This window comes from Limulus polyphemus, unplaced genomic scaffold (assembly GCF_000517525.1).
Source record: "Limulus polyphemus unplaced genomic scaffold, Limulus_polyphemus-2.1.2 Scaffold371, whole genome shotgun sequence".
NCBI classification, from domain to species: domain Eukaryota; kingdom Metazoa; phylum Arthropoda; class Merostomata; order Xiphosura; family Limulidae; genus Limulus; species Limulus polyphemus.
Window position 1 is genome coordinate 593,703 of NW_013665981.1, and position 22,495 is coordinate 616,197.

At 35.0% G+C, this 22,495-nt stretch overlaps 1 protein-coding gene across 3 annotated transcripts in view; it reads left to right on the plus strand.

The window, feature by feature from the left end:
• Positions 1-22,495, plus strand: part of LOC106457767 (E3 ubiquitin-protein ligase Hakai-like) — a 35,710-nt gene that overhangs the window by 1,321 nt on the left and 11,894 nt on the right. For all 3 annotated transcript variants that reach the window (XR_002610246.1, XM_013917211.2, XM_022383797.1), the window contains exons 2-3: positions 9,648-9,887; positions 16,889-16,998. Coding sequence is in view for 2 of the 3 variants with exons in the window: in XM_013917211.2 (XP_013772665.1) it covers positions 9,648-9,887; positions 16,889-16,998 (350 nt within the window). In the remaining variant the exon portion in view is untranslated. The remainder of the gene's footprint in view (positions 1-9,647; positions 9,888-16,888; positions 16,999-22,495) is intronic.

Sequence of the window (22,495 nt, forward strand, 5' to 3'; positions counted from 1 at the left end):
GAATCAAATCACCTTTATTTGCTCTATATTCCAAACATTTTAGGACTTCCCCTATAATTATGTTTTGTAAGTTAGATGTTGTTCTAGTATCCCATCACTGAATTATTTTTCTAACATGTTACAATTCTTCACGTTTGAAAAATGGTCAGGAGCTGTAAATAGTCCCTATCAAACAGCCCATAGTTATTGTTAGTATTGTTTGTTTTTTTCAAATTATAGTTTCTAAGAGGTTTGAGTATTGAAGGAAATAGGTATGTAGTAAGTAACAAACTGACATTTATCTTTCAATTTATTTTTTAAAAAATAACAAAATAATATAATTGATTGAAATTCTAAAAATTAAGTCCACCTTCTTGTAGTACTTATTGACTAGGTAATTAAAAATAAAGTCATTAGCAAGTATAAAATATACCTATTTAAAATTACTAAGTAATAGCCACATCTCATGTCTTTAAAGATAGGCACTTACATGAGATAATCACTAAGCATATGAAAGTAAACTGAAATTCTTGTTTAAAAAACAACTACCACCATTGAGAAACTTAACACTGTCATCCAGGTACACACATTTTCAAGTCTACCAAAATGATATTCTTTACAAGTCAACATTCATTATCATACAACCTTAACATATTCATCAGTAGTTTAGAACACCAATACTGAAGTAGGCAAGTCTTTAAAATAACTAGTTGTTAGTAGAGGTAGTAAGGCAATTGTTACCATCCTAAACCTGTCCTTTGGTGAGTCAGCTATAAGGCTCTGGACTTAAATCACTAAAATCTGTGGTTTGATTCCTTGAGGTGGACAGAGAGCAGACGGCCCATTGTGTAGCTCTATGCTAAAAAAAACATTCCTAAACCTAGCTGTAGAGTTGTAAATAGAAAAGGCCCTGCCACTAAAAACTGAAAGGTTAACTTAGCTAACAAGTTAAATCAAAGTCAAGTGGTGCCTATAGGAAACTGTTCTTTGATTAAATTTAGTCAGCATTGATCAGTGCTAACTACAGTGTGTTCTGAGTGTTCACCAGCCAATTGTGAAGAAGGTAAACCTGCAAAAATAGTTTGGAGATGGCTTGAAAGGGTAGTGAAAGAAACTATTACAAATGTACAATGTTTCAACAAGCTTTTGTCATCATCAGGTACAAGTAGTTTACATAGACACAGGGAAACTACTTGTACTTGATGATGGAAAAAAAGGGTCCCTTGTTGTCCCAAAACATTATGTTATGTTAAGATAGTATCAGACTTTTTGGTCAAGTTTTCACAGCTGGGATCTGCTGCTTATTCTGTCAGTATATAGTCTGTAGAGAATTTTTTATCATTTTCATTGAAAGAAGTACTTCATAAATATGTCCTCCTTTTCAACTTGTAAAGATAGTATTGAACATAATTCAAGTATGCCTTTTAAAAACAACAATTTGCAATGAAAGTAAAATCTTTCATTTTCTTCAGAAGTCCATGAAGTTTGTTTTTGACTGAATCTTGGACTCCTTGTTACCTGAACTTATATCACTTTAGTCTCCTTTTTTTTTTTTTAAGCTTGGAGATCTTCTCCTTTTTCTCTTTGTCTCCTTCCATCTACTCATCATCTTCTCTTACTTGTTCAACTTCTTCACTATCTGTTCATGCTTCACATTCTCTTAGAAGCTTTACATAACAACCCTGTAAGCTTTACTGAGAAAACTTGCACATACATGTTTTCCACCTTGCCATCAATTTTCTTTCACTGTGTCTCTACTAACTTGGTTCCTAATTTGTTAGGATACCTTCCTTTCTACATTTGCTTCCCTCAGTATTCTCTCAAAGCCCTTTGTCTTGCACACTTTCTATATAATGGGGTTGTTTATTTTTGGGGAGGGATTGTTTTTTTATACTCTTGAGCTAATGCAGCCTGTCTGCTGTCATATCTTCTCACTTTTGTTTCTTGCCTTTCTTGGACCAAGGGACCCTACCAGGTTTCTCACCCTTTATAGCTTTATGGGGTTGCCACCTCTACCTAGGCCTCTTGGTGGTGACTTGTTTCTGGAGCCACCCCTTATCTTTAGTCTGGTGGGAGTTAAACTTTTCCACTTAGTACTTCTGTGGACTGACTTCCTTTTCCCCAGACTATTTGGTTACTCAAGTACTTTTTCATGGGTTTTTTCTGAACTTTCACTTTCCACCTCACCTGATTAGAATACCATGGAATAATTCTTTGACCTCACTCTGTGGTCTTACTCTCATCTTTTATTATTCCCATGAAGATAGGAGATTAGCAACCTATCATAGCTCTGTTTCAATTTAACCAGCTTTGATCATTCCTCAGTTTTTGTCCTTTGGGAATTTACTCCAAATGTCTCTAATACACTCCCATAAAGTTGCTTTGGAAGTGACTTTTGATTTGTCAAGTTTTTGATCTATTAAATCCCAGATCTGCTCAATTGGGTTGAGATTAGGGCTCTGTGGGGGCCATTGCATAATTTGAATGACTCCAGCAGCTTCTTTCTTAGCTAAGTAATTTCTGCATAGGTTGGATGAGTGTTTGGGTTCATTATCTTCTTGGTAGTAGAATCCTTTACCAATAATATGCAAACTACTGAGTATACCATGACAGATCAGTATCTGATGGTACTTGCACTGGTCCATTATTTCATCTAATTTGTAAAAATCTCCTGTTGTCTCAGCAGAAAAACACCCGCAAACCATCATACTGCTTCCCCTGCTTCATGATAGGTGCTATGCATTGAGGTAAGTATCTTTCACCTTTCTTCTGCCAGGCGTACAACCTACGCTTTTAACTAGATATTTCAAACTTGGTCTCATCTGTCCATAACACTCTTTTCCAATCATCAACACACCAGTTTTGTACTTTTTAACAAATTTCAGTCTCCTTTACAATATTTGGAGATAGAAGTAAAGGTTTTATAACTGCTACACGACCAAATATTCCATTCTTGTTGAGTCTTCTCAATACTGTAGATCTGGACACTTTTCTGTCATTTGGTACATGGTCATTTATCTCATGCTTGAGATCAGTGGCAGTCTTCCTTCTGTCCTGAAGGCTGCATAAATGAAGATACTTAACATCAGTATAATTGAGTTTAGGTGTTCTTCCTTTCCTATTTTCAAATTTATCTGTGTCGGTCTCACAATGTAGGGTGTACTTGACAGTGTTTGGTGAGCATTTCAAGTCTGCAGCAATTTGTCTGAGAGTCCAACCAGCATCACATAAAGCTTTTATGCAAACTCTCTGCTCTACTGACAATTCTCTATGCTTTTTTGGACTGTGGCATGACAACAAAACTTAATATATCGAGTTAAACACTGTTTTTATTAAAGCTTATTTGTGGAGTACTATTAACCCTTTTGCAACAGGTCACATGTCAAAGGCCATGTCATCACGTTTGTTGACTCGCATTCAAAATTTTATTGAACTACTATTTTATAGATTTATGTCAATAAGTTTGGTATCAAATTGTAGATTATAATTCAAATTTTGGTATTATACATTAGTTAATTTCTTAATTTAAATGTAGCACTGGTTCAGATTAGATGTCTGTGATGTCAAAATACAAAATCTACAGTTTTGTATAAATTAAGAACTCAAACTACTGATATTAACTAGCTATAATATAAAATAAGAACCTCTTATCTTTTCTGTTTGCTAAGATATCGCTCATGTACTGAATCAAACACAGTGCCCCTCCCACCCGTCACCTCTTTCCATTTTTGGAAACGGTCCCATATATATACTTACTTCTATATATGACATGAATAACCAATCGAAAGCTCAGAATGTCCCACTTCTAGTGGTTTTCTCAGTCATTTTGATGTGTGATTCTGTTAATTTCATTTTTTTCATACAAGATTTCAAACAATAAGGTAAGTCTTTAGTGAGCTCAAAATTTCATATTTTTTTAGACTCAAATACAGCTTTGTTACTATGCTTGATAAATTATAGTGGAATTCTATGGTATTGATATAGTAATTTATGATTTTTTGGTCATTAAAATGTATATATAAAAACCTAAAAAAAATTTTCTTTTCACATCCTCCACATGAGAAATTTCATTAAGGCTTAGCGACTTACAACAGTGAGAAACGAGTACAGATGTCATAAGTGGAAGAGATAATTGTGCTATGTTTTAAGAACTTATTTGTAAATAGTAATAATGTATATACATATATAATGTATATTAATTGAAATGTGACTGTATTTTACAAAATACTAGTCCACTAAAACACAGCCAAGACAAGTCACTTTGTAAAGACTAATCGTTAGTTATATATATTATTGGATACGGTAACAGGAATGCACATGCGCCGTGTCATAGTAACTTCTGTATTGTTAGCCAGGCACAGCTGGAAGGTCAATATAATAAAAATAGTAAATATATATAAATATATAATGTTACATTACATACTTTGTAAACTAGGGAAATTTCAATGTTTTATCAGTTCAATATTAATGAGTACTTTGTCAACTAGGTATGTTTAGATAATTTGTACTTTACTCATTCCTACTGGTAACATCTATTTCAGTTTTCTATATGAATAATTTTTTCCATCATTGTTCAACATGTGCTTTATAATCTTAATTTTTGTCAGTGTAGGACTTAATTTATTTTTTTATTCCAACATCTCTGATGTGTTTCTTCCTTCCCCATTCATAGGGCTGAGCTTTGCTTTAGCTACATTTCCTACATTCTTGACACTGTAATCCAATTTTTCTCCTTGTACTGTACAATTTGGGATTCATCTCCCCACCACCCACATCGTTGATAGTTATTTATAGCTCGAAGTCGAGTGTTCCAGTTTAGGGCTCTTCCATTTGGACTAACCCCAGATCCTTATGTGTTTTTTCAGATGGTAAGAATATTTGACTGACATCTTCATTTGATGGGTCTTCGCACTCATCTTCAAATGGATGATTGGCTCCTGCTCACTTCTTCCCATTCACAGTCCAGAGACCACACTCATCTGCTCCTACAAGAAGCAGCACAGGAGGAATCCTGATAAAGGTGAAGTCCATTCTTACCCTCACTCAATACATTGTTCATTTGAGGTTTTATTCAATTCCAACCTCAGTTGAGCCCAACATTCTCCTCTTTGTCTTTGTGATATGGAGCATGTAGTCCACAAGACCCTCACCTCACATTCTCTCACAGCTCAAGAGGTTCTGTCTCTTTGGGATGTTGGCTTCCTTAAAAGCTCTCATACTCATGGGTCAAGCTCATATGCATTCTCTTCAGTGGACACTCCTTGATCATTGGAACATCTCAGATCCCTTGGATCACCTTTTTTACCATTTCTTCCACAATCAGGGCCAGCTTGGCTTGGTGGCTAGACAGTAGGGATTCTGTTTCCTCCACTTGTCCGGATTTACATCTGTTCACATATGCATCTTTAGATGTTGGGGTGCTTACCTTGACGCTCAGGAGATTTCCAGTCTGTGGTTAGTCGAGGAATATTTTCTCCATATCAACATTCTCAAACTTTTGGCAGTTTGTCAAGCTTTGTCCCACTTTCTTCCTCTCCTGCAGGGAAGGGTGGTTAAGGTAAACTCTGACAACTCCTCAGGGGTCACGTATATCACCAAGCAAGAGGGTACCAAATCAGGGTCTCTGTGCTTTGAGACACTGGATCTCCTTTTCTGGGCCCACAGTCACCACATGGTGAATCTGATTGAGGATCATTTATTTCAACGTAACAAGATTTTTTCCATGGAGTGGTCCCTCGATTCACAGGTCTTTCTGTAGGTGTGTTCTCAGCTGGGAATACCTCATGTTGATGTTTTGACTACCTACTGGAACACCAAACTTCCTTCTTTTAGGCCTCTCATTCCATGCTCACTAGCTCTGGGAATGGACACATTCAGTCAAGATTGGAAGAGTATAACTTCTATTCTTACCCTCCTATTCAACTCCTCTCCAGTTATATCCCTAATCCAAATCACTCAGTTTCTAATCCTACTTGAGGCTCCATGTTGACTGGCACAAAAATGGTTCCCTTCCCTCTTCTCCAACCTTTCTTGTACAACTTCTCCTACACTTACTTCTCTCTTGGTCTCTACTCCATCAACCTTGGTTGGACATTGTTCATCCAGACATCACCATGCTCTTTCTTCATCCATGACTTTTTCAGATCCATTGCCTTAGCCCAGAAACTGACTCCACGTGTTGCATCTTTCATTTCCTGATCCATCATACCTTCTTCCATATCTGTTTAACAAGGGCAATGGTCTACCTTCTGCGGCTTTTGTCCTTTCCACCCTTCTGTTTCTCATCTTTCCCAATTCTTCATCTGGTTGTTTGGCAAAGGCTTGTCCACTTTGACCATGTCTAGCTATCGGCAGCCTTGTCAAACACCTTCCATTTCTCCAAATTTCATAAGTTTTGTCTTCCCCTTTCATCTCCCTCCTTTTCCTCTTCTTTCGAGTCATGCTGGTTTGCTTCTTATGGTGTTATGTGGCACTTACTGCCTCCTTTTGGGCTTCATGGGTCCCGACTTTTTATTCGCTGAAACCTTTCTGTTTCGTGTAATCTATTCCCTGTCACATAAATTGGTTGGGTTCGTCAATTCATTAGGATGGTGCATTCGAACTTATCCATGGAAGTACGCTGTCACCACAACATTACTTCAAATTCATCATATCACCATTTTTTTGGCTGCATGCCTTCACTGCTCTTTGGAGGAGATTGCTCAGGCCAGAATGTGGACTACTCCCAATACTATCGTTGCTCATCATCTGCATGATCTGGCTGTATATTCTCAGGTTGATACTGTCTCCCTCCCATTGTGATTCTACACACGTCTGTTCTCCTTTGATTGGAGTAAGTCTTATCAACTTTTTTTGTTTATGCTTTTATTATCAGCAACCCTCGTTTTTACCACTCTGTGATGGGTGTTGCCTGGCAAGGTATGCTTTACCTCAAACCCTCACTATTTATTTATTGCACTATAATGCTCACTGTAGAAATGGGGTGTTCTGCAAGACCATTGGTGGTATAACCATTGGTATATATATTTCTAGATGGACTGTCACTCATGGACTTTATGAGTTAAGCAGAAGGAGATTTCTTGCCATTCCTGCCAACCCTGCTTTTCAAAATAGGGAATTTCAGACACCCATTTCACTTTCATCAGTGTGATGTTCCTCTGGACTCCCCACCATGTTTACTTCCCCCCTCCTTTTTTTTCTTCCAGTGGAGCACAGGAGTCCTTACCCTTCCCAGTCACTAGGGTGGTGGACCATGGAGGCTTCCTCCTGAGTGGGTTTAGAAATTTAACATATGTACTCATGACTATACATTCAGTGAGAAGAGGGCAAAGCTGGTTTCCCTCCTTCCATTTCCCCTGGTGAACAGCTTTCAATTGGAGCAGGTCCAGGCTATGCGGGATCCTGCTTATAGTACTAGATTTGGGGTGACACCGCCCTGTTCGTATGGTTGTGTGCAGTAGAGGCCCCTCTTCTCAATAATTCCAGTTGCAGGATGTTCTTTCCCTCCTCCTATGGTTGAGTTTGGGGGATTTCCATCTGCCTTATAATACTGGCAACAGAATGTACATACACTGTTTCTACAGTTGAGCAAATGTTCCATGTTCTACTCGTAATTCCAGGTGTAGGATGTCTCTTCCATGCATTTACGATTGATTGAGTTATGATTTCTGCTTGTAATACTGGATACAGATATTACCCTGTTTTTACAGTTGAGTAGAGGCAATGCCACAATCCCATAATGCCAGGTTCAGTTTGTTGTACTTCGTGCTCCTATGGTGGTTTTGGGAGTCTGGTTTCAGCTGAAAGCTAACTTCCTCTTTGTAGTTCCTGTTGCTAGACGTATGACACTCTGTTTACTTATGGTTGGGGTTGATGAGTATATGTAGACTAGTCCACATGCCCTAGCCACTATGTTTATGTCACAATATATTTGTTTTTATCTTCTTCTTTTTTTTATCCCAACCTGCTAATGCCAAGGACAAGTTATGGAACCTCGTCTGTCCAATTAAGGTTGTGTATGAACATAGCTAACTTCTTTTATATTCTACTATGGATTGCACATCTCAGAACAAATTGCACTTGTGCACATCCTTTTTTCTGCCCTTATTAGATTCATTTCCTACTTGAAGGGTGAAGAGCATACTTGTTCCAGAAGTGTGCTTTTTCATTTTGGAGCACACCCGTTCATTCTGGGCAGTCACTTTCCACTTGGTTTCAATGTTGTGCATCTAAACTGGCCCCTTTGCAATGTGGTATTCTAGCTTTATATGAGTGGAAATAAGACCGTATCGGAAGTTAACATTTTCTTAGATTGAAAATGTATTTTCAATAGGTACTTCCCTCATCTCACACACTTCCCACCCTTCCTCCCCACTGTCGGTGTTCTTCTTTTAGAGTGAAGATTGAGTGAGAGTAGTAGAGAGAGAGAGATAGCTGCACAACTATAGGTGGCACAATACTATTGGTGGAGAGTAGTCACATGATATTTACATCTTCAAAAATAGTGTGAAATTGATGGGATATATAGAGTGGTGCGCTGAGTGAGAAAGTTTTTTAACATTGCTAAAGAAGATCGAGATAGCTTTGTGTGAGAATAGGTAAGTATTTATCAGAAATATATTTTCAGTGTAAGAAAATGTTAATATTAAGCCATCTGCTTTCTTTGTGCTGTTTTCTGAAGATGAGAGGACTTAAGCTTAAAACTTGGAAAATCAGACAAGGCTTAAGTTGAGATAATTTTATTTTTCTAACAGGGTGATTGATGTATGGAATGAGTTGCCATCAGCACTTTACAGGAGTTTAAGAGGGGAATCAATGATTTCCTGAAAAATAAAGGGTGGGTTTCAGTTTTTACTTATCCCAAGGGCAGGTGTACAAGGTCAGCCACAAAAGGCCATATGGTTCCTTGTTGTTCATAGGTTATGTTAAGATCATAAACATAATACTTTTTAAACTTCACTACTTAGGAGTATGAATAATCAAATGAGGTAACACAAGATTCAGTTACTTTTTAAGAAGCCTTAAACACGTAATGGTCTTTTGGCTTCAGTATCTTTTGTGCAACGTTTTGTGTTTAAGAGTTTTGGAAATATATTCATGAAGGTAATCATATTATTCAAAATAATTGTAATTTGGACCATTATTTGTATAATGTAAACTTGATTAAATGTAGAAACTTTGATTATTTTGATGAATGAAAAATAAAATCAAATGTTAATAAAGTTGCCAAAAACATTTTATAGTTTTTCAAAATTCCATTTAGGGAGTAAGATTGCTAAAAATAAAGATACAACTGTGGCTCTAGTGTCAATTTGAAATTTTTATGTAGTAATGTATAGTAATACAATGAACTGTAGTTTTGGTTTCTGGTATTGAGCATATTTTCTGGTGCATAACATAAAGTTTAATACAAAGATAATAAGTGTATATTGTATATATTCTAATTTTTGATCACAGTACTTTCTTTCTCTTCACTCTTAGTTGCTTGGGTAACAATTTCTTTTTTTTTCATTATCTGGTCTAAGCTTTTAAAGTTCTGTATGTACAACATTAAAATCTTAAATCACAGAATGTGGCAGTTTTCAGTTTTAAAATTCAATTGAAACTGGGCCTGCTTAATAGTTAGTTTGTTGGTCAATCATATCTGTTTTTATAAACTGTCATTCCAGATGACTTGGAACTTGACTCAGAAGGGAACACGGGGACCACACTGAGTCCTTCTGTGAGAAAGAATATTTCTCTCAAACTAAAGGGAAAAGGAAGAGGTAGAGGTCGAAAAGGAACAAGAGTAAGAAAAGTTTTAGGTAAAAAATGTGGTGGTGGTGGTGGAACCATTTCAGTAGGTGAAGAGGAGGAGGAAGAAGAGAATGACATGAAAGCGGGGGAGGAGGAAATTTCAAATGCTAAATGTAGGTTTCATTTTTAAAAGTTGATGAACTTTACAACAATTAATATGATAAGGACATACTCAGAAGAATATTAAACACAGGAATGTACATCCTTAATTGTTATCCAATCAAATGATATTCACATTAAATCATGGTCTTCATAAAAACACATTACTTGTCTTGTTAATACTAGTGTTTCTGTTGGTGGTTACCATTTTTTTAAATGTATAATAATCCCCATTGATATTGTGTAAATCAGCTAAATTGATAATCAGATTATGAAAACATGTCTCACTTCACTAATGGTAATAATGTTTTTTATTGAAAACATATCATTATAACAGTTATAAATAATTAATTAGTCAGTTTGCCAATTAATTTATGTACATTGTTTGAATACAATAAACATAAAAATAATATTCAGTAAATAAGGACTTGAGTGATTATAATATTTTACCATGGGATCTGGACATTTTGTTATGAACATTTAGTTACTGGACATTTCGTTACTGCCACATTGTTACTAGGACAACTTGTGATGGGGCGATTTTTCTTATGAATATTGATTCTGTGACAGGAAGTTTTTTAAATATAAAATTGATTGGTGACAATTATAAAAAATGATATTTGATCATAAATTGTACAATAAATGAGGACTATTAAAAATTACATAATGCTATGCGGGTGAGAGGGTGTCTAAGCCTTTATTACAATGTGTTACAGGGGTGTCGTGAACAGTGTTACATAAAACATAAATTACAATGAAAATGATTTAGGTCTTAAAAACATTTATTGTAATTTAACATACTTTGATTTAAATTCAAAACACCTTTAATAACTTGAACATTTGTAAACATAATATATGTGTCATGATGGTGAATCTAGTAACAAAATTCACCAATCACATACCATCTCTTTACCATCACATACTATATTCACCAAACCTTATTAAACTTATTTGATGTCTTCCTATAAAAAAAAAAATCTGTAACTTTCAAATAGATTTAACATGCAAACAATTTCACTGATGAAAAGAACATCACATTGTTTTGGATAATTGGTCCCAAATGACCATTCAAGTTACCTAACAGATAGATTCAGGTTACATGTTCTTTCATTACACATGTTTGTGACCTGACTTTTATATGCCATGTATCCCTCTTTACCTGCAGGTTTATTTTTTCGTGGCTGCTGACCTATGGACATCACCAGTTGGAGTGATTTGCACTGTTTGTCCACAGACCACCTTCCCATTCTTTCTACTTCTTCAGACCAATTTTTCTTACCCAACACTGTCAGACAAGAAAGGGGTTTAATCCTTTTCTCCAATTCATCTGCCTACTCTTGCTTTCTATGTCCAATCAGATTTCAATCTTAGTCATGTTCAGTGAGGGCTTGAAGGTTTTGTTGTCTGCACTTATACCTTTAGAGATACTAGACAACACTTTATTCTGGGTTCTATTTGAAGGAGAGGTATCTTCTGTGAGTCACATCTAATCAGACTTCTCTTTTCTATGTCTTAAGCAGCCTGGTCGAATTGTCCGCTGGAGGTCACTGTGTGGACCTCCCCTAATACCTTTATCTCACATTATTTTCCTGATCTGGCAGTCTCTTCATATGAGGGTTTTTCCCTACTCCATGTTACTATCTTAACTATTTCTGAGTATTTTTATTTCTACCTTTCAGGGTCCCTTACCTTGTTTTCACAGGATCCCACTCTGTGGCCAGTGTTGCCCAGACAGATGCGTTTTTATCAAACTAATTCTGCACTAGCAACTACTATTTCACTATAAATACTACTGGTTGCAACAGGCTCTGTAGAAATGAGGTGTTCCATAAGACCACCTAGGAGCTCACCAGGTGGTATTACCATACTATCCTGGACCACCACTCATGGACTATTATGAGTAAAGCTAAAGGGGATACTGCTCGTCTCTGCCAATCATCAGATTGAATAAATCCCACCCATTTTGTGTTTAAAAATTTAGGGAACTTGGTTCACCTATTGCACTGTTTCCAGAGTTCTGTTCCTTAGTACTCCCCAATCTGCATTACCCCCTAGATTCTACTAGTGGAGTTTGGGAGTCCTTACCACACCTGGTTTCCAGTTGCTGGGGTGGTGGACAGAGGCTTTTCCTTAAGAGTATTAGAGTGAATTCCTCCTCTCTTAGAGAAGTTGGGGGCCCTCCTATCCGGGTCCCTGGATGTGTTTTTCTCAGATGTTGGTAGGAGTGGCACCATCCTACGCAGGAGCCTACTCATAATACTGGTTCAGATTTGATGCTTGACTGTCTGGTTGGGGTGTGCATGGCCCTTCTTTTTGATCAATATCAGTTCAGTATATTGTTCATGGAGGAGGTCCAATATCTCCTTGTAATTCCGAACGTGGGGTGGTGCCATCCTTGGTCCTTGGTTGAACACAGTTGTTCCATGTCCTCCCCATAATTCCGAGAGCAAGTGGAAGGCTCTTTGCCCATTCAGTTGGGAGTGAGGATGAATGTTCATAATTCCAGACTGGGTGGGTTCTGTTCCTTTGGTTGAGTAAGGCATACACGATCCCGTTGTTCCAAGTCTAGGGTGTTGCTTTTCAGGCTTCTTCAGGTGGAGGAGAAGGTTTGTCCGCTTAGGTGTTGTATACCTTCTTATCATGATGTGGAATGCATCACTCTATGGCTACAGGTGGGGATCCAATCAAGTATGTATATATATATATATATATATATTTATATATAATGTTGTGGTCCATTTGCCCTAGTCACCGACATGGGATATAGGGAACAAAACTCCTTAATTCCAACCCCAAGTAGTGGAACCTCAGCTATCTGATTGGAGCTGGCCTAAAGTGATGTTCACCCATGTACAATTCCATCCTGGATTCAGAAACTAAGTTCAGGGTGAAGAACATACCTGTTCTGGATGTAGTGCTGTTCCCCCACTCGGGTACCACTTTTATCTTAGTACACCCATCATCTATGCAGATGCTATCTGTATGGATAATGCCCTCGCCAGCCCCTCCACCTTCTTAATGTGGAATTCTAGCTATAAGTGGCAGCAGAGGTAAGTATGTTTTAGAAGTTAACATTTTTCTAAATTGAAAATGTATTTCCAATAATACTTACCTGCACTGACACTCTCCCACCCTTCCTCCCCACTAAAAGCCAGTGTTAGAGACTGGGATGGTATCAGTCTTAAATAAGTGATAAAATTATCTGAATGAGCTGCTTATATACAGTAGCAGGATCTATGGGTGCATTGACGTAGGTGGAGAATATCACGAGACAAATATCGCCAAGGGCAAATGAGTGGGGTATAAAAGACTGGAGCAAATGAGAAAAAATCAGACCAATGCTTAAATGGGCAAAGAAGAAACCCTGGTGGTCAAGTAATAGCTATCAGTGTCAGTGGAGGTAAGTACTATTAGAAATACATTTTCATTTTAGGAAAATGTTAATGTTTATGATGCCTAAACTACCAGTGAAATTACTTAAATAAAGCTGGTTTCCTTTTCTATCTTATAATGTCAATCTCTTGTTGTTAGTTTTAGGCTGGGTTTTGTTATTATCAGTCATAGATATATGAAAACAAGAGTACACTATAACATATTATATATTTCAAATAGTACACATTATTTTCATTATGTTCACACTGAAACATTTACAATATACACCAGAACCATAATTATAAGGTATTAGATCTATTGACTTCTACAGATTGACAATTTAAAGAAAATGTAAGTCGAGATGGTATAGTTATGACATTTAACGTCTTGCAGAAAAATGCTTCCAGTAGGTTATATAGTAAATGTGTGGTGATAAACCTGTGCTGTTGACTTCTGTACAAAAGTACAACTGACTGCTTGTCAGTTTATGACATTAAACACGATTGGCAAATGGTAGGCATCTAGTACTAACAGCCCTACAAAAGTAGCATAAAAACTGGCTGTGTGTATTGTTGACCAACTAGCTTTCCTCAAGTCTTCAGTTCAAATTTAAGGATGGCTATGCAGAGATAGCCTCTGTGTAACTTTGCACAAAAATTAAAAAAAAAAAAAAAGAGTTTTACACCAAGCTGCAGAAATAAATGCTGGGCAATTAGTTTTGCCAAAAGACAATAGGAGAGACACTGTTTGTCTGAATTTTACATCTGCACAGTAATGAAATAAAATGTTTATTAAACTATTACAACTGCAAGTAGGGTTAATTACGTGATATAATTTAGCTATCATTTATAAATGTATTTTCTGACATTTTCACACTTAGGCCATATTTCTGCAAGACAAAAATAAATTTTGAGCTACCTATTCAAACAATCAAAGGATAGTTGAAATTATAGGGTCTCATTCCCGAACATATTTTAATTTTTTGGAACTAGGACATTCTTTCAGATATTCCCAGAATCCTGGGAATTCCTGGAGAATTTTTTTAAAATTATATTTTCTAAGTGGTGATAAAGATCATATGTGGTCTAAATCCACTCCAAATAAAATATTGAAAAAACTATATTTTCATTTTATAACACAAAAATAAAAAAAAATGTTATTTAAATTTTTTTTTTTCCAACAATAGCATTTGAAAAAGCACAATAGCTTTATCTTTAATAGATAATTGACACTTAAAGTTTTGTAAGATTAAAAACATGCTCACTTTCTGTTGAAGTCAGTTTAATTGTTTTTAATCCATCTTTGAGCTTCTGCAAGTTATCTGTTAGATTTCCAATCAACTTATATATTAAATATTCCTTGTTTAAAGATTTATTGTAATCCAGAGTCAAGGCCTTAGTTTTCATGGTAGCATTAATCTCATTTTGTAGCTGCCGAGATAATGAGAGATCACTATCTGATTTGTCTACAACATTTATTTCTTTTTCTTCACTCAAATCAATTTGAAAATTTTCCTTGAATGGAAAGTATGTTAACAAAATATTTTTTTGCCAACTTTGTAATTTCAGCTTTAGAAGACATGACAAAAAAAGTTGTCATCTGTGAGGGGATTTATTAACACATTTGCTACCACTAGTAGTATTAATAATTCCTACCCCTAGTGCCAACCACACTTTTCTTTTTTTACTAAATCCAGGTATCTAATATTTATATGGACAACTATAATATGTTTAATTAACTCATTGAAGCCACATGGCAGAGAATCTGTTAAATGTTTTTTTCGATTTTTCGTTCTTGTCATTTTTATCCTGTATCATTTTTTTAAATCTAAGATAGGAATATGTTTTAAGCTTGTTTTATGTTAAATGGTGGAAACAACTATATAAATCTTTTAAAAAAATGTAAAATGATAATTAACTTGATTTTTAAAATATATCCATTAGCAAAGTTTAAATCTTAAAATTTTAGAAACAAATTTAAAGGAATTATGATAAGATGTTGGGCAACATCCCCTTTTTGTTTGTCTAGAATGAGCTTGTGATCCCTTTCATCCAAGTCTGACTCCTGTTGAAACTCTTCTTCCCCATCCTCTACCATGAATCTCATTATTGTTTTTAACATCTAAATTGGCACCATTATCTCTAGCAAATCATCCGAACCATTTACTATCTGTAGGCCATAAAACTAAAAGCGGGCACTACACATTCCATTCCCCAACTACTACATCAAGCAAAAACTTGATGCTCTATGTTATCTGAATCTTCACTGAATCCATTAATTTCTATTTTTTTGCCGGGATATTCCTCTTCAGGTTGTGAATAATGTTTATTAATTACTTACATTTATTAATCTAATGACATTGAAGAAAAGTTAGGGCTGCAACTTGTGCTGGGTTTTGCCATATTGAAAGAAAATTTGCATTTTATTCAGTATTTTTCATCGGGTGCCAAATTTTCTAGTTTCAAATTCAACAATTTTCTGTTAGGTAATAATAATTACTGAGTTTTCGTTCAAAGACCTTTCTGTTATTTATTTTATGTTGGCATTTATATTTTTCAAATTATTAAACCCTAGTAAAAATATTACAAATGTTATTAACATTTTATTACTTTTTGAAAACAAAACAGTTTACAAACAATTCTCGAGAATTCTCACGAAATATCCTTGGATCAGGGAATGGAAATTCAGTAAAAATTCCTGGGAAATTTGTCTTGGAAAACCTGAAAGAGATCCTCTAGTTACAATTTGTAATATTATTAGTATGATAAGGCAAAACCACTGTTAAAAATAATGTCAAACCTCCCTCCAGTCAGCTTATTGTTAGGAAAATTAGTCAAGTGATGATCAGATATGTGATCTGGAATGTGAATTATTGGTCATTCATCCTGTTCTATATATTATATCATTCATCATTTTGAAATGAATTTCAGAGTTCAAAATACCCATAATTGTTCTTGAACCATAGCTAGAACATAGAGGATACATTTATAATTGGGTATTTTGCTCATTTGGAGAGCCATTCGACAAAATATTAAGGGAAACTAGCCAATCACACCAGACTGTTTCAACTTGCTCCTCATTGTCACAGTTAATTCTGCAAAATTTCTTTTGGGAGTCATGATCTTGAATAATAACAAGACTAGTTTTGAAATTATTATACGTGAGGATTAGATAGGTCTATAGCAATAAATTCTCAACAGGATATAATGATTTTTGGGGGATGTAAATAAAATAGGTAGGCCTAGCATGGCCAGGTGGTTAGGACGCTCGACTTGCAATCTGAGGGTCGCGGGTTCGAATCCCCGTCCTGCCAAATATGCTCGCCCTTTCAGCCGTGGGGGCATTATAATGTGATGGTCAATCCCATTATTCGTTGGTAAAAGAGTAGCCCAAGAGTTGGCGGTGGATGGTGATGAGTAGCTGTCTTACACTGCTAAATTAGGGATGGCTAGAGCAGATAGCCCTTGTGTAGCTTTGCACAAAATTCAAACACAAAACAAATAAAATAGGTTATATTTCCTGCTTATGTGATATACAGATAATTTTTTTATTATTAATGTTCATATAACATATCCTCAGCCTTAAACTGTTAGTGGCTTTATTGGCCAACTTTAGCACCAAATTAAGTACAGATACTTTTCAGATAATCTTGATGAAGACATCTCTAAACTTGAAACACCAACTTTCACTACTATCAGTAGAGGACCTGCAGAACCCCTTCATCAGAACAAGCAGTTGCATTGGAATCATAAAGTTAGTGACTGTTTTTGTTTAACAAGTAATGTTGAACTGGGCATAGGAATATTTTCTGTCAATTCTATCAACATAACTACTTTAATTCTATAATAATTGCTCTGGATTTTATAAGTATGTTAGGCTGTAATATGTTACCTTGTTAATTTTAAACAAAATATTTTTATCAACATTCTTTTTATATTTTTTCAATAGTGATTTCATTTTAACATACCTTGCATAGTTGTGGTGTTTTTTAATATATTTAAGAATAATGCTACCCACATCTAGATTTAGAGGGGACGTATCAGCACCCTCTTCTCCTTCATCCTCTTTTGGATGAGGTATTTGGTCATTTATGGCCATTTTTATATATAAAGTATTGTTGCGTCAGCGAGGTCACGTGACTAGTATCACGCCACCTCTTTCTAGAAATATCCTGTTACTTCAAGAATGCCCTAGCATTTACTAGATATGTGTTAGTCTTGTGTATATAAGACGTTCACAACGTGACAACAGTGTAATGAGTAATTGAATGTATGCGGACAAAATATTGTTGGCCAGACACAAGTCCTTTCTTAAATAAAACTGGTTTATTCTTTCCGAATACAACTTTACGATACACTTAATTTCAACAGTCGCTCTATAACAACGCTATAACTCACGTCTCACGTAGAACTGATTGGAGATATAAACAAGGAACTTTCAGAAAGTTTTGTAGAACTGACTGGAGATATAAACAAGGAACTTTCAGGAAGTTTTTTTGAACTGACTGGAGATATAAACAAGGAACTTTCAGATGATTAATGTTGTAATTTAGAAAGTATCTAGAGGGAGCAGCAGGTCTTAATAGTATCGCTACGTTCGGGAATTTGAGATAGGCCTACATACTAGATAGAACAGCTGGAACGCTCTAAGGGCGTGAGGTAAAGTTCCAGCATATTCGAACGTTACTTAAAGCCTCGTAAGAATAGCTAGAAAGTGAACTGTTTGAAGAGTTGAATTAGGCAGTCAAGGATGATTTTAATATAGAGACTGAATTAGTCAGTATGTTAGCTATTGCGTTTACTTTGTACAAGATCACTTGTTTTATGTTACTTAACGTCATTTGTAACGTAGATCTCAAGCAAATGTACAACAGTACAAGTGTCCAAATTTCTATAATCATTAAAAGAGGAAATAAAGTAATTTATTATCGTTAGGTGGAGTAGACATCAAATTATTTTCATCAGATGATTAAAAAGAACCGGACAACGAAAGAATTATGTATTGCTGTGATGATATGTCAAACTAAACCGTTTCAGACGTTTTAACACCTTGATGTACCTTCTTCAGATCTAATCCCAGTAGTCTGAATTTTGTCGCAAATATTTAGGCTTTTTGGTTTCGCTGTTTCGCTAGCCCTTGATTTTTAACATTATCTTCTTATCATCTTTATATAACAGTGGGATTTTTAGCATAAATATTAGGCCTATTCTTTCCGTTACTTCATCATATAAACCATCGGGTTATAGGGTTTTTATCATTTTGTATCAAGACTTATTGAATCTAGGTGTTTTCCTGACATCATGAATTTTCGTTAGCTTTCAGTATTGAAAACATAATATCAAAACCGGTATAAAAGCCCGTCAAAAAATGACGGAACCATTGTCGAATGATTAACAAAAATTATATAATTTAATTGAAACGAATTTGTCTATACCTCCAACATACCCCTACTCTTCACGCATTTCATCAGTCTCGAGGTAATTCTTTAGTCACCACATTTTTAGTAAAAACTACGCAGAAAAATGAAATGTTATCGTGAACAAAAGTACGTGTGAACTCTGAAAGGTTCTAGGTCAGGAAGTAGAAAACATAGTGCGGACATTCCCACACAAATTTTCAACTCTTTAATTAAACTGTACAAAGGATAAAAGATATTTGGTAGTAATAAACGTTTATTTTAAGTCGAAGTAGGTAATATATGTGTTAATATACTAAAATAATATTAATTAACATTTATTCACTAACGATTATTGTTTTGCCACTTACTGTAGTAACTGAAGAACTGCTTGTACTGGTTAAATAACGCAAGATTTTTTTATATATTTTTCATAATATCTGATCATGCGAAGAGAATGAATTGTTTGGCCGCCAGGGGTGTCGTAATAATAAGTTGGCATATTATAAGCATAATAAAGTGGTTTATATTAGGGAGAACGTGCTACGTGTTTCGATATAACATTGGTCAGCTATACTCAAGTAACATTGTCATATGTTATGATGGTACACGATTTACAGTTAATGGTTAAGGAACAAAATGAAAGAAAATTACGTAACGTTATTTTTTTGCTGCCAGTTGTAGCTCACGTTTCTCTTTGATCATATGATACTAACACGATAATAAGATAGTTGATTATTAACGCAACCATTGAATATGTGTGACAGAAAAAACATAAAAACTGCAACATAAAATACTCGCTTCATTCAAAATAACGTATTGATAATTCATCATGTTTTAAATACATGAAAATAATTGCCCTATAGGTTCATCAGTGCTTGTCATTTCTGGAAGCAACAGAATACAGGACATTGACATCTTTGCTAATTCAACCATGACAAGGTCCAGTCACAGGTCCAACGACCCACAATGGTAGAAGCAGGTCTTTCTTCGTAAATACAGGTTTCAGAACAGTTTATAATCGGTTTGTTTACACATTCTTACCACTTCCTAACAGAACTAACTTACATCAGTGTCTCCTGAAGCCAAATGTCATAGTTCAAGGTAGCACACTTGGCCGAACGAAGCACATGTGCAGAATGTACGAAGGCTTTCTGTAATAGTCTGTCAGTGTGTTAGCTGTTCACGAAAAGAAACTTCATGTTCAAACTAATCATCTCGATCTGTGCCTCCTGTGGCTGCAGGGCAAACTAACAATATTCAAGGGCAGCGACCTCTAGTGAACTTATGTTTTTGTTTTACTTTTTCTGACAAATGCCTACATTACTTTAAACTTTAACCTATGAAATTAAGTTAATTTTACACAATAGTTTCTGAAAAGTCCACGTAAACAAAAAATACAGGGCGGTTCTCCGTAAATTTAGTGTTTAATGTAATGTATTACATTACGCTTAGACTTAGCCTTCGAATTACAGTTATCACATGGTCTAATATATTACATTTTACACGTAGGCTTAAGCCTAGAATTACTGGTATGGTTTGGTCAAATATATTACATTTCACACGTAGGCTTAAGCCTGGAATTACTGGTATGGTTTGGTCTAATGCATTACATTTCACACGTAGGCTTAAGCCTGGAATTACTGGTATGGTTTGGTCTAATGCATTACATTTCACACGTAGGCTTAAGCCTGGAATTACTGGTATGGTTTGGTCTAATATATTACATTTCACACGTAGGCTTAAGCCTGGAATTACTGGTATGGTTTGGTCTAATATATTACATTTTACACGTAGGCTTAAGCCTGGAATTACAGTTATGTAAAATATAGCTTTTAGAGTTTTTATACGATTTTCTGTTGATAAACACATTCATTTACAAAAATGTCAGGAAAGTTATTACACGTCATAATGTTGTACAAACGATTCAAAATTTTTAAATAGACTTATATCAATCGTGCTTTAACATAATTTATTTTTTCACCAAACGAGACATCCAGGTTGTTTGTGTAGTTATTAAATTAATCTGTCAACTACTATCTCACAATTTTAAAGAGCAAATCCATTGTAATATATTTCACAACAACTTCAGTGCGACTGATGTAAATATTTTGTTTAGGTAAATTTTAATTTATTATCACGTAAAGCTTTGGCTCATTTAGTTTTTTTTTATAATAAATCATACCACGTAAAGCCTTGGTTAAGGTAAAATTTTAATTAATTACCATGTAAAGTTTTGGTTTAAGTCAACATTTTTTATGGACTACGATATAGTTAAAGTTAACTTTGATATTGTTACGACAGCGGGGGTCACGTGACTCTAGTAACACGTCATATTCTCGAATGTTCACGTCCCTTCCTGAAGTCTCGAGAGGCTACTAGATATGCGGTATTCTTGTATATATAAGCCGCCAAGAAGTGACGGCAACAATGTGCAATTGAACTGCAGACAGAGATAGATACGGACAGTTTAGTCGAGCACGTGAGACATTTGTTGTGAATTATAGCGTTTGTTATAGCGTGACTGTGGAAATTAAGTGTATTGCAAAGTTGTATTCAAAAAGAATAAACCAGTTTTAATTAAGAAAGGACTTGTATCAGTAAAGTTTCTTCGGAAAGAATTTTTATGGAAAATTAACTTACGAACGGAAGCGTAACAATATGAATTACGAAGTAAAGCTTTATTAACATGTATATGCATTTGTACACTGTTTAGTTTTAGCAGTCAGTTTTTTAATTTTAATCATTTTCGAAACTGTCATAATATTTTGTTACTCGCTTCTCATTATCTTCCTGATTACTGTTTTATTTAATTTACGTTTCCTAGCTAATATACACTAACAAATTGCTCTAAATATTAAAAGTTTTTTTTATCTCTCCTTCTTGGAAACTCTAACTGGTCCTTATCAGATTTAACTCCTACGATATGTATCTATAGATTAATTCCACTAATTAACTTCCAGATGTTATTTTTTATAAGCAAATGTGTATGTGTATATAAGTTGAGCCGATTAATTTATTTGTTTTATAATTCTAGTTTGGCCACGGGCCTACTAGCTGGTCAGGGCCGACAAAACGACACGAATTTAAGACCCTGATAAAAGAAAGTCAATGGGGTTTTATAAATTCATTCTGAGTTCAATAATTTTACAGAATTTACAACTTTTCATATCTGTTAAGTAAGCCTAACCAATCTTTCTTTATAGGGTTTCACTGTGCAAGTACATACAGAGGATAATGTGTAAACAACAACAACAAGAATAAACAAATTTTATTTTAGAAAGAATTTCAGTAACATTCTTCCTAATATTTTAATCACTTTTTGATGTTACACAATACGTGATATACTGTTTGTTTGTAATGAAGCACAAAGCTACACAATGGGCTATCTGTGCTCTGCCCACCACGAGTATGTTCAGAAACATATAATTAGTTTCCCGAGAATTTACACACGATCTTTAAATTTTAATCACATTAAATTAAATATTTCAACAATCAGTTTTTTTTAAGTGTACGATATTAGTCGTACAGTTACGATCTATTATAAGCATAAAAAACTTCCTTTGTCAAATTAGTTTTTAATATTTAATATAATTTGTGTGCTAGACATCTTTCCCTATTAAAGCGTTAATGAGGTAACATTTTTAAAAGTTTAACTTCATTGTCCAAACTTTCAACAATATGTTTGGAGTTATTTTACTGTAACCTTCTTTTCCACGAGAAAAACATTTCCAGCAGGCATTTTATCATTTCTGGCATAAAATATTGTTACGTCTCCGTTCGTTAGTTAATTTTCCGTAAATTCGTTCCGACGAAACTTTAGTCAAAACGTTCTGAAAGTTTCTTGTTTATATC